Raw genomic sequence first — 12564 nt, 5'->3', positions numbered from 1 at the left:
GATTACAAGTAATGTTGCTGGGATTTAAATCTAGACTTTTTTTCAAATCCCTCAAGTAATCACTAAATTATAAGAAAGACCTCCCTGAGATGAATAAGAATTCTCAGCTAAGGAGAATAACCTTAGGAGAAATGTGAAAAAGCAAGGTAAAAGATAGAACTTTGGAGTGGCAAGGTTTTGATGTTCTGATCATACAATAATGTTATATGCTCCAGGGAGTGGAAAGAACTGGAAATAAGGTTGAATTTAAACTTGAACTATAGAACAGATGCTGTCAGAGGAACCCAGTCTTCTAGAGCAAGGAGTAACAAAACCCTACAGAACATGGCTAAGGCAGCAAGCAGGTTGGTTTGCATAACTCCATAGGTGCAAAAAGTAAACACTGAGACTCATTGGATCAGATTAAGATATTAGTCACCACACAGATCACAGCAGGAGCATGAGGTTGGAAGTACCAGTGCGTCTCCCCAAGGCCCACAAAGTGATGCGATGAGCCCAGATGGCTGTTACACACTCTATGGGTCGCACTGTAGCTGAAGAACCTATGGCCAATGGCCCAGTAGATTTTATAGCAAGCAGCACATAAAAGAGTCCCTGGGCTCCAGGGGGTGGGGGATAGTTGTACTACAGTCATGCTGCAGCTGTCTTGTCCTACTTAACTGCTCACATCACTAGCCATAGAAATAGCTCCCTGTCAGGGGATAGTTAGGTCTTGAAGTGTGGCACACCCAGTTAGAATGCGGAAAGACAGACAGACTCTCCTAATGGAGGCAGTGATGACCTCAGTCAAGATAGGAACTATATGGAGTGCCCATTTTTAAAGAAAAGAGAATAGCCCTAATAGACATAAGAATGTCCTGAATCGGAGATATTGTTACGATATCTAGGGAGCTGCCTTCCAAGAACTAGTGAGAGGAGTTTGGGATGAAGATACATAAAAGGATTATCAATATGTTGTTAAAGCAAAAGCAAAGGCAAATTGAATGACATTCTTTTTTCCTTCTCCTCCCCCTCCTCCTCTTCCTCCTCCTCCGTCAGTTAAATTCAGAGAGAAATAATCTCAGTTGTCTCCTCTCTCTGTATTTTCTATTTGTCGTCTAAGACCCAACCTAACATGATTTCTAGCACAGTTCTTGGGACAATATTGGTATCACTAATATTACCAATTGACAGAAAAACTGGAAAAATGAAAGACTAAATAAAACAAAACAAAACAAAAAAAGATTGTGTGTGTGTGTGTGAAATGTTTCCCATTTACTCAGCTGAATTCTTATAGTACTTGCTATTTTGATGTATATGTGACCTTTTCCAACTTTTTCCCCCCCTACTTATGTTTTACTAGCTGAGAAGCTATTTAAACACAAGACTACTAAGTAAACAACTTTTTATAACCCACTGCTTCTAGCAAACTGCCTTATCCAAGGTCAGCACTAATTAAGGTCTTCATTTTGACAGAAGCAGGCAGAAACTTAACAGAGTTTGTGTGAGTGTCTATGTTCCTCAAAGAGGAAAACATCAAATAGCTTTCATATTTGAACATTTACTGGGTGTCTATCACAATGCTCATCTGATTACATATATTATCTTATTTAATCACATTAAACCACAACAGATCAGAAGGCTGGCATCATTATTCCCACTGAAGAGACGAGGACACAGACTCAGAGAGCATATATAATGTGTAGAGAACTATAAGGATTGTGAATAGCAGAGCTGGGGCTTATACCCTCATATCCCCGATTCCTAAGCCCTTGGTCATCATAAGTGTACTCTGTTGACCTTTCTTATGCTGCTGCTTTCTCTTAAAAAGACATAGCTTTTATTATCATTATTTCTGGAATCTCAATTTCAGCAACAAGACCATCCCTTTGCCTGCCAGCGAGTTTCTAGGCCACAGCCACTGAGTAAGCCTGGGGTGCAGCCAAAAGTTAAGGAAGCGGGTGCCACAGTTATTAGGGAAGTTGTTGGCCTTGTTCCATAGGCCTGTTCTGCCCAGTTCCTCCCATACACAAGATACTCTGCATCTGCTCTCCCAAGGACAAGGACGAAGGGACTGAGGCTGATAACGACAGATCCACTCTACTCCCTTCTCTTGAAAGAGGAAGAGCACAGACTTGCCTAGCTCAAGCTCTTATCAAGACAAGATGAGTAGTAGTAATAAATTTATCTACAAGTCTTCTTAAGCTCCCATCACTGAAGAGGAGTTTTAATCTCAGGCAGCTGACCCTTTTCCAGCCAACTCAGACTATAGAGCATAACCGTCCAGTACAGCTTTCTCCTTTATACAGGAGCCTCCATAAGGCCCTCAGGGGCCTGAAGTTCTTCCAACAAATCAGACTTATCTCCGTGCATATTTACTTACATTTTATAAATACCTTTTTTCCTACCAATAATCAATTATGGCAAAGATTACAGTGATTTATAAACAATGATGTTTTAACCAAACACCCTGATCAATCTTCCCAGGAACCCTGTGAGTAATCCCAAATCCCCATTTTTCTGATTAGGAAACTGAACCTTAGGGCTGTTAAGTGACATGCCCAAGCTCACTCCAACCACAACTGGCCTCACCAGGATGTTAAAGGGGAGAAAAATGTTTCTCTTCCTCCCTTCTGGGTTCTTTGGTTGGCCTAATCGTTAAGTTGACAAAGACAGATTAGATTAACAAGAGAAAAATAAAGTATGAGGCTTAAAGGGGCAAAGCAACCAACCTTATACATAGTAGACAAAGAATACATATGTGAGGTATTGCCAGAACAAAGGGGGTTTGGCTTCGGGGAACTAATTAGTGAAGATATTACAAATTTTGCTTATACAGCCTTCTTGGTCCCAAATTCCCAGTCTCTGGTGATAAGGGTGTTTCTCTACCTCTTGCCACAAGGAGGGTATCTTCGCATGAGATTTATTTTCTGCTTTCAGGGAGACAAAGGAAGTCTATGTCCTTCTTACAGCTGTTTTTCCTTAAGTAACTCTAATTCAAGGTAATTCATACGCCAACGTGGCATGTTTGGAGTGCCCATTCTCCTTCCCTTCATTGTGAACTCCTCTCCCGTTAATCTGATTGCTTCTGTATAGCAAATTTGCCTGCCAAATAATAATGCTCTCCATTTGCTTAATGCTTAATAATTTTAAATGTTTTCCATCTGAATGATCTGGTTTCAACCTCCTAGCAGCAGGCCGTGTTCCCTCTTTCACAGATGAAGACACTGAGGCCCAAACCATCGAAGAAGATATTTGAGATGAGGGAACTTAGCCCGTGAGTGGCTGCGTCCGATCCTAAAGCTGCTCTCAGGCTACGTCCCACCATTGTTCCTGTCAGTGCAGGCCATGTGGCCCTTCGTTATAGAAAGGTCCATTTTATAACTATCTTTTCTGTCAATGGCATGAAAACAGAGTTGTATACATTTTCAAAGGCGCCCATAGTTGACTGAGAAGGAAAAGCATATTTAGGGGTGCAGGGATAAAGCCCAAGGAAGAGGCCAAAATGGGATACCCTGGGTATCTGAAGTCCACCTCTCAAGGAGCAGCATGTGGGCAGCAGCTCGCTGAGAGCAAGGCTTCTGTGGTGTAGCCATAAAGTCCTACAGCAAAAACTTGTCAGCCTTGGCATCTAACAGAGCTGTACCAGAGTCAAGCCCTGATTCTGCTAACTAAAGACTCTGACCTTGGGTTATTTACCTGCCTATCTCAGTACCGCTTTCTCTATCTGGGAAATAAAGAAACAGTCATGCCCACTTCATGGACAGACTAGAGGAGGGAGTAGATAAATACACATGGCATTGACTTACACAGCATGCACCGCTGAAGAGAGAGAATGAAGTCAAGATTCATGTACAAATGGAGGTGATGATGTGTGGGGGCGGGGGTGGAAAGAAAGTATACAGCAGGGTTGAAGTCTAACTCTGTCTCCTACCCTGTTCCTAGTACCAATTGTGAGTTTAAAATATCAAATTCATTCTATTTCCTTCAGTCTTACATTGACACTGTCCATGATAATGTAGCACATACTAGAAATTTCTTAAATCTTCACAACCATCCAGTGGGAGAGGTACTGGAGGGGGATACTCCTCCATGTTGCCCATGTTGTATGATGTGTGCCCTGCTAGACAGAGGAACATACACATGGAATCAATGATAGGAGAGGGCCAAGAAATCATGTTTTTAGCCCCAAATTGGCTAAGATTGTTAGCCATATAGGCAGGACACCCACAGCCAACCCAGAATCTGAGCTTGAGGAAGACACTGGAAGTCATCCACCCACCTTCCACCAAAGGCAGGACTTCCTTGTGTTGATTGCGTTCTTGGAGATCTCCCCACAAACTTAGGCACTTCTTTGTTTTTTGAAATTTTTTTTGTGTTCAAGCATGCCTCCAGACCCAGAGTCTACCACTAACCTATACGACTCTTCTCTCCTCCATTCATCTAAACAAGAGGCATCTGCTCCAACCAAGAGCTTCCACTCACTGACAGAGACCAGAGCCTGCCTTTCCAAATCCTGCTCTGTTCTCCCCTATGTGCGCAATGAACTTTCTTTTCCTCTCATCCAGACCAGATGCATTTCTCCTGGAAGGTCTAACTTAAGTTGTTTTCCGTCAGTGGTCCCCCCATATTTCATAACAATCTCTCTTTCCCTTCAATTTGAAGCATATATTATTCATACAACCTATTTGGAAAATTATCATAGTGTAGCCTGTGATGCCACTGACATATACTCATACCTTACTGTACTACCTTCTTGACTTCTCCTTAAGAGAAGGAACGGTAATTTTTATTTTTTTTGTCAGCTACGTTATATAGACTGGTACCTAGCACACAGTAAAAATTTGATAAATATTTGTTGAGTCATAAGTTTAAAAGAAGGTTTTGTGGAATTGTGATTAACTTACATAAAATTAGTGCCCCCATATAAATAATAATGATAGTTTCCATTTATTGGGCCTCATTATTTGACAAAATTCTCTTCTACACATTCCAAGGGGATTATCTGATCCTATAATTGCAGTAACACAAAATATGACAAAACAAAGGAAGAGAGATTCTTCCTAGTTTGCTAGGTGCACATCTGGTAAGAGGGTAGAATTGAACTTTCATATCAGGCGGTTTGACATCAGCTCCCATGTTTAACCACTGTTTTATATTGCTTTTCAGTAGTTGGCTGAGCCACCTAGTATTTCTTTACATAAAGTAGTTTTGTTATTGGTCATAGTGTTGGCTCACAAGACTCCAAGAAGGGAAGCTACTGTCACCTCCGATTCCTGGAATGTGATTGTATCTCAATAGATTTTCAATCTGGTTTAGATCCTGTCAAACATCCAGTGAAAGAAAAAGTGACGTTGAGTGCATCTACTTTTATACCTGCTCCCACCAGCTCAGTCCGAAATATCCCTTCCATAATTATACATAAGTCTTTCTTGCAAAACATGCAAATGCCCAAATAACCTTAGTGGAGTTTCATTTTCCATGGCCGTTCCCTTCTAGCCATACTAGGCCAGCTGGCAAATATCTCCAAAACATAGTTAAAAATATATATTTTTTTATCTGTAATAGAAATGTCACTTGTCCTAGTATCCCCTTAAGCAGCAGGAGGGGGGGAGTGAGAGTGAGAGAGAGATCTATTTTGTGATTCTGCTTTTAAAATGCATGGCACTTTGTCCCTTTCAAACAAATGTTTCAATCTTTGAGGAGTTTTGGGTCCTGCGCCCAAGTTTTTTTTTTTTTTTTTTTTTAATCACTTTCAAGTTTCTTTATATTCTTGGCTTATTTGGAATTCAGAGTCCTATTTTTAAAAAATAAGGAAAAGAAAGAGAAATGGGCTTTCTTACCCTGATTTTTTCTGGAAGGTCAAAGGCCATTCCTCTCATCAATTCATGTAGCTCTGCAGGAACCCAGAGGAGCAGCCATGAAACCCAGCTCTGTCAGGGCATACAACCGTGGAAAGGAAAGGTTTGCTGACTTAATGAAAGCTCTGGAGCGGGAGCAAACTAGGAAGAACTGTTCCCATGTTCTCCGTGTCAATCCGCTGTGTCGGCTCACTCTTGAAACTGAGGACCGAGAAAATCTTTGACTCTAAAGAACAACCGAATGAGCGAGACCGAGGGACCAAAGGGATTTAGTCCCAGTAGTATGTTACTGCCTTAACTGCTTTGTCCCCTGGTCGCTGCAGCAGTCTCCTGTGTCCTTCCCCTTGGTCCAATTCACACTGATGTTTTCTTAAGTAAGCCTTCCCTTGACCATCCCCTCTCACTGAATAGTCACTCCTCACCCTCCATATTTCAGCTCACTCACTGCTTTATGCTATTTTTCACCACCTCCTCTGAGTCATTTACTATCCTAGACACAGTGGATAGAACCGGGAGCAGAAACAAGGGGAAAAAAAGCCAGTATGCAAATAAGCAAGCACATACATAGGGTTCATGAGTGCTGTGAAGAAAAACAAAGCATGATAAGGCCACAAACAAGAACCAGACAGGAGGTTGCTGTGTTGCTTCGGCTGTTCAGGAAAGGTTTCTTGAGTGTGGTGACAAAGGAGCTGAGATCTGCAGAATGTGAGGCTGAGACAGGCCAGTATTTGAGAGAAAAGCATTCTAGGCAAAGGTAACAGCAATCACAAAGACACTTGGGTAAGAGGAGGTGAGAACGGCAAGAAAGAGAATGTGGCTGGAGGGGAGGACTTGGGGGAGGGACGTATGTGACTGATCGGTCAGAGCAGTAGTTGGGGCTAGATTATAAAGAGGTCTGCAGGCTGTGATATGGGTTTGGGATTTTATTCTAACTGAGATGGGAAGCCAGTGATGATTTTTTGAGGGGAGATGTGATATGATGTGACCTTTGGTTTAAGGAGAGAGACACCATGGGGCAAACAGGCTGACCATGCATGGGTCCTCATGGAGTGACCATGCTAGATGCACCATCTGTGTGACAGTTGTGTGATATGTCAGGTGAGAGAGGCAATGGAATCCAGAGTGGTAGAGGTGGAGCTATTATGAACTGACTGCATTTTGTGATACATTGGGAGGTTAGTCTCTGCATTAATCACAGTGTTCATGTGGGGTGAGAAAAAGGAGAGAATTAAGAGGACTTTGGAGTTTTGGGTCTGAGAAAATTAAGAATAAAAAGCTGAAATTGCCATTTACTGAAAGAAGATTATCAGCAGAAATGATTTTGGATGAAATATCAAAATTTTGTTTTTGGAACTATTAAGTTTGAAATGCCTATATCAAAGGGAGAACATCCTCTTGGTTCCTCTTACTGCTGAATAAGGTTATGTAAAGACAAGCGTGGAGAAAGTGTTACGTCCTCAAGACTTTCAAATCAGTCTTCTCTAGGAGTTTCCAAACCTGGCTGCTCACAAGACACAGAAGATAGGTTTCTATTTCTTTGTCAACAGTATGTCTCTACTTATGGAATCACTTTTGACAAAATTTGTTTCAGCAGCCCCATGACCACAACAAGCATGGTGCTTCTCTAGTAGGATTCCAGAGACTTGGCATACAGTTTTCATGATCAAGATCTATTACAACAATGCAGTAAGAATACACAACTGTGTCAGTAAGGAAAAAAGATATCTCAAGCGGTATCTAATATGTGTCTAGATTCACATGCAGGCTTTGGCTCTCCCTAAAAAGTTCACAAAGAACACATTCTCTCTCCACTCTTGAAAAGCAGTAGGAAATGCATACACTGTTCTTCTGCTCAGATACCCCCAGTGGAAACTCAGAGGCCAGGATTTTCATTAGGAACTGGTTATGTTGGCATGATGGCTGGCCATAACTATCAAGCTCCAGACCCCATGCTTGATGTGACAGGCAGGCAAAGTGTTTTTATCACATAGAGAACTTGACATGATCCAAGTATCCAGACACCAGGCAAGGGCTAGCATGCACACAGACCTTTCCAAAGATTAGGCATGCTGTATTAATTCTTTCCTACCTAATTATAGATTTCAGGACAGGAACACTAGCATAGATTCAGATATCACAAGCTATGGAGTGAGACTTAGCTGTCGGTTTTTAAAAGATTTATAGCTAAGTCTGATGATCACCCAGGTTTGAGAACCATCACTTGTAGTTCAACAATAGGAAGCTACTTTTCCAGTAAACACACAGTCAGGCATGGAAGGGGACAACGGAGACACCCTCTTTCAATAAATAACTGAAGTTTTAGGTAAATTCACTCACCACTCTTTCCTCATCTGTAAATGAATGGGGATGGATTTAAAAGATTCCCCAAAGCCCCATCAGCTCTAATAGTTCTCTGGTATAGATGAGAGAAAGCAGTTGAAATGGAAAGATACAAGCATCTTGCCCAATGCCCTTCCTTACTCCCTCTCTTCACCTTCTTTGAAATCCAGAGGGATGCCTGAGCTGAGACATATGGTAAGATCAAGAGATGCAAAGACTGCCTTTAACAGATTTTCTCTCTACATTAATGTCACAAGTGACAAGACAATGGCATAGGAGAAGGAAATGTACATAGTGTGTGAGAATGAAAGAAAGAAATTAAAACTTGAAGAGCCAGAAGGGCACCTTGGGGAATTTTAAAGACAAGTCTACCCTAAGACCACTCTACTGATAAATCTAGATCCCCAACAGGGGGTGGGGGGTGTTCTTTAGCATATTTTCTGTCTGAAATCTTTCACGGGCTTCATGAGAAAACTGTGCATGCATGTTACCTGCTATAACCAAGACAAAATGAGAGACTCAAGTTTGTAACTCTGCCATAGAATTGAGAGATCTTGAGAGCAAACTTCTTCGTTTATATTGAGGGTCTACAGAGGGGTTGAGTGGGTGTAAGTGCTCCATTAAGGTGTAGATTGGGACTAATAAAAGGATTAACACCTGACATGTATTAAACCCCTTTTAATAGAGCAGATCAATACTACTACTACTACTACTAATAATAATAATAATGATGATGGCAGGTTCTCTTAAAAAGTCTCAAGTTTAAAGAAAAACACCCCTCTCTCATTTATCTTCTTTCTACTAGCTCAGACTCCTTCTGTCTCCTGAACTGCATCCATATACAATCATATATTAGTATCCCATCAAAATAAACATGATATCATCTCAAATTTTTCACTTTCTTTTCACTACACACCTACTATAAAATGAGATTTCCCCCCAAGTGTGTCCATGAACGCTGCTCTCATCAAGTATATCAACAACCTCCCCGTCGCTTGATCCTGCCGTTTTCATCTCCCTCAGGCTTCTGACAACATCGACAGAGTTCACCGTTACTCCCTCCAGCTTCTGTGATACTGTACTGACCCAATTTTTCTCTACAACTCATGGAAAATCCTCTAGCTATACGTGTGTGTGTGTGCACGCGTGTGAGCACACTTGTGTATAGAGAGTAGGGACAATATGCACAAGAGTGAATAAAACTTGAACTCAATGAATTTTTACATACACACACATGTGTAACTACCATCCTGATAGGGATATAAAATATTTTCAGCAGGTCGCCTCCCGCTACCTCCCAGGCAACACACTCCCGCTCCAAGAATTCAGAGCTGTTCTGACTTCTGTAAACAGACATTGCAGGGCTCCCAGTAGCAGCAGGAGGTAGTAAGCCCGCTGACAAGCAGTTTGCATACGTCCCTGTGAGAAAATTTATTTTCTTTTAATATCCCATTGGACAAATTAGGTAACACGGGCAAGCCTAGGTTAAGAGTAGAGCAAGAGACTCACCTTCTTGTTGAGAGGAGCTGCAATGTCATGGTCATTACAAAAGGATGTCCCTGCTATGCTAAATACAGAGAGGGAGGGAGAGAAAAAGAGAGTGAGAGAGTGAGAAATTTGTCCATATGTCCTCTCCCCATCTCCCACCTCTCCAACTCTGAGTCAAATGACATCATGACAGGGGAAAAGCCTACTGCCTTCCCATCCGTCTCTAGAACCAAGTCCTCAGTAACCTAGATGTTAATAAATATTGTGTTAAAGGAATTAATGACTAATGGTTGATAGTTTTTTAGGTCCATGTTTTATAACTTCCTCTTGTTGTGTAGAGAATGGCCCTAGAGCATGAGCGCTGCAGATTTGCAGGACAAATCCGGAGTAGGGATACAGTTTACCAAAATGGGTGGATATTACGGATCGTGCTGCCATGACAGCCTCTTCCTATATCCCCATGTTCCAAGTCAAGGAAAAATCTGTAATTTTTGATATTGCTGTTCTTTCAGAACCTCTGCTTCTGTTTGGTTTTCTTGTTAGTTTTCTGCCAGATGAATTGTTTATTGTCCCTTCTGCTTTCAATTACGTTCAGTAATAAGGCTAATGATAATAACAGCTAATATTTGTTGAGTGCTTAGAATGTGGCAGGCACTATGATACACATCTTTAATTATTACATTTCATTCTCAAAATATTTTTATGTAGTAATATTTTTATTTCCATTTCAGAAGCTAGGATCCTTACCGTCAGAGAATGAAGCAACATTCCAAAGCATCAAAGAAAATGTGGTAGGACTCAGACACAAGACTATCTGATTCCAAGCTCATCATCTTGAGCAACATATCATTCTGGCTCTCGTGGATATATTTGTTTAGAATTTTTAGAGTTAAACATTTAGTAGAATTTACCAACATGAATAGATTCTTCGGATTGTACATAACTTTAAATGTCATCTGGTTCAAAATCCAAAGTTTGAAAGACTTGGCAAGCACCCACCTGGTTATTTTTGTAATCCCTCCAGTAATAAGGTAGCTAATGGCTTTATTAGAAAGCCTATGACTTTCTAAGGTACAAAATGTATTTCATGATCATAACGAAGTTGAAACCCAACAGATTATCCTGAATTGTTAGGTATGCTAATATGATCATCTACCATCTCACTGCCTGTAAATTGGTAGCAATCAAACAAGGGAACCTGGTGGAGATTAGGTTGACCATGCTCTCATTTTATTGTTGGCAAAACTGGATGGGAATTGTTTATGGCTTCCTACCTCAGACCTTGTTTTAAATTGAAATGCCAGATCAGAAATGGGGAGACTGGAATGGGAGATTTATTTCATTGGGAGGAGGGAAAAAGAGCAAAGGATCGGGGCCTGTCAAGCTCCGTAATGGGAGGCAAATACTCAACATTTAAGAGAAAAAGAAATATTCAGATGAGCCCCCAGGCCAGTATGTTAGGTCAGGATCCATGCCTTCCCATGAAAGAGAATCCAACTGATGTCAGATTCTCCCTGAGTATCTATGATCAGATTAGGAAATTCCTCTTCCAGAAGGGACAGGGAGGGAAGGAATTGGCAAACTGAAACAAAAGTACTCACTCAGAAATGCCAAATTTGGAATGCATATGTGTGTATGCGCACATGTTTGTGGATCAAGGCAACTGAACTAAAAATCTCCTCAGGGAATCCTGGGGAAGTGAGAAGTGCCCCTCCCCCACCCCAACAGTACTCCTGCATCATCCAGTAGAAAGGAGTACGGTTCCTCTTTCTTAACAAAGCTGAAGTAAATGGTGGTGACTACAGGGGAAATGAGGGGTGTTATTTAGATAAATTATCTTTCAGATCTGTTTCACAGAATGTTTTCCCTGTGGTTTGTTCCTTAAGAAAAGGGTTTATTTTCCTCCTCCCCTCCTTTGGGCCTAGAACTCTGGGGAAGGCAGTTATCCTCCTGTCTGGAAATCTATAAAACCCATTAGTCTATTAAAGGGTATGGAAAGTACAACAGTCAAAACAAAGCACAGAGCCATTAAATATAACTATCAATCCCTCATTTCCCCATATAACATTTATTAGTCCGTAGAACTAGTATCTGAGAAAACAGAGGTCACCACTTAACCATCGTTCAAGTTGTACACTGCACAAATCCTGAGGATCACTTTTACCTTATTGTTCTCCTAGCTTTGTGTAGTTATTATTTCAATTTCCCGGCAGATGGCAATAAAGTTTCTTAAGGAAGGGATGTCTTTTCTTTTCTTTCTTTCTTCCTTTTTTTTTTTTCTTCATTTTCCAATTCACCTGAATTCACCCTTTACTGAAGCTAGAAGGATATCCTTATGCATCTCAGAGCTATGCTTTTCACTGGCACTGAAAGAAATTGTGTGATCCAAGACATGGTTCCTTTAAGGTAGTAAGCTGAGTTGTACTCCTTCAGGGTTTTTAAATAACATAAAATTGGTGTTCCAGGAAACATTAAATTCAATTTACCTCAAATATCCAATACCTTCAACTGGAGACTTTTTTTTTTTTCTTTTTGCCTTCTTCAGAACCTAATAAAACTAGTCAGCAAACAAATGGGTTTCCTCTCTGACCTGGGACAATGTGCCACATGAAACCACAGAGTTCTTTGCCCCAAGGCAGTAGCATTAGTAGACTTCATTAGTTAAAGGGATTCTGGTTACCTGTGGATTTGTAGGAGTCCCCTGCAACAGTGATTAGCCAATGAGCTGGCAGCCAGAGTGTCTTCCTTCCAATTTGGCCTTTGTGACACCCGTGATTTTGGCATATGAATGGCTGTCTACTCCCATTTCCTCCTATGGGAAATTGAGGTGATCATGTCTGCCATTCTCGCCTTTTGAAACTGTGGAGCAGAACTATGCTCAATTGATTTAAAAAAA

The 12564-nt window shown here is 41.1% G+C and overlaps 1 protein-coding gene across 11 annotated transcripts in view; it reads right to left on the bottom strand.

Annotated features, from left to right (window-relative positions):
• LOC309858802 (uncharacterized protein) overlaps positions 1-12564 on the bottom strand; it is a 44414-nt gene that overhangs the window by 25629 nt on the left and 6221 nt on the right. For 6 of the 11 annotated variants that reach the window (XM_082719082.1, XM_082719081.1, XM_082719083.1 and 3 more), the window contains exons 3-5: positions 12349-12540; positions 9690-9747; positions 5823-5912 (exon numbers count right to left, since the gene is read on the bottom strand). In XM_082719082.1, coding sequence (XP_082575208.1) covers positions 5823-5912; positions 9690-9747; positions 12349-12452 — 252 coding nt within the window. In that variant the 5' untranslated portion in view covers positions 12453-12540. Of the gene's footprint in view, positions 1-5822; positions 5913-9689; positions 9748-10415; positions 10625-12348; positions 12541-12564 lie in introns of all 11 variants that reach the window. The other 5 variants (XR_014308339.1, XR_014308341.1, XR_014308337.1 and 2 more) reach the window with 4 other exon arrangements.

This window comes from Mustela nivalis (assembly GCF_964662115.1).
Source record: "Mustela nivalis genome assembly, chromosome: 2".
Classification (NCBI taxonomy): Eukaryota; Metazoa; Chordata; class Mammalia; order Carnivora; family Mustelidae; genus Mustela; species Mustela nivalis.
Note: the sequence above shows the minus strand (reverse complement) of the source record. Positions and strands in the feature narration are given on the sequence as shown.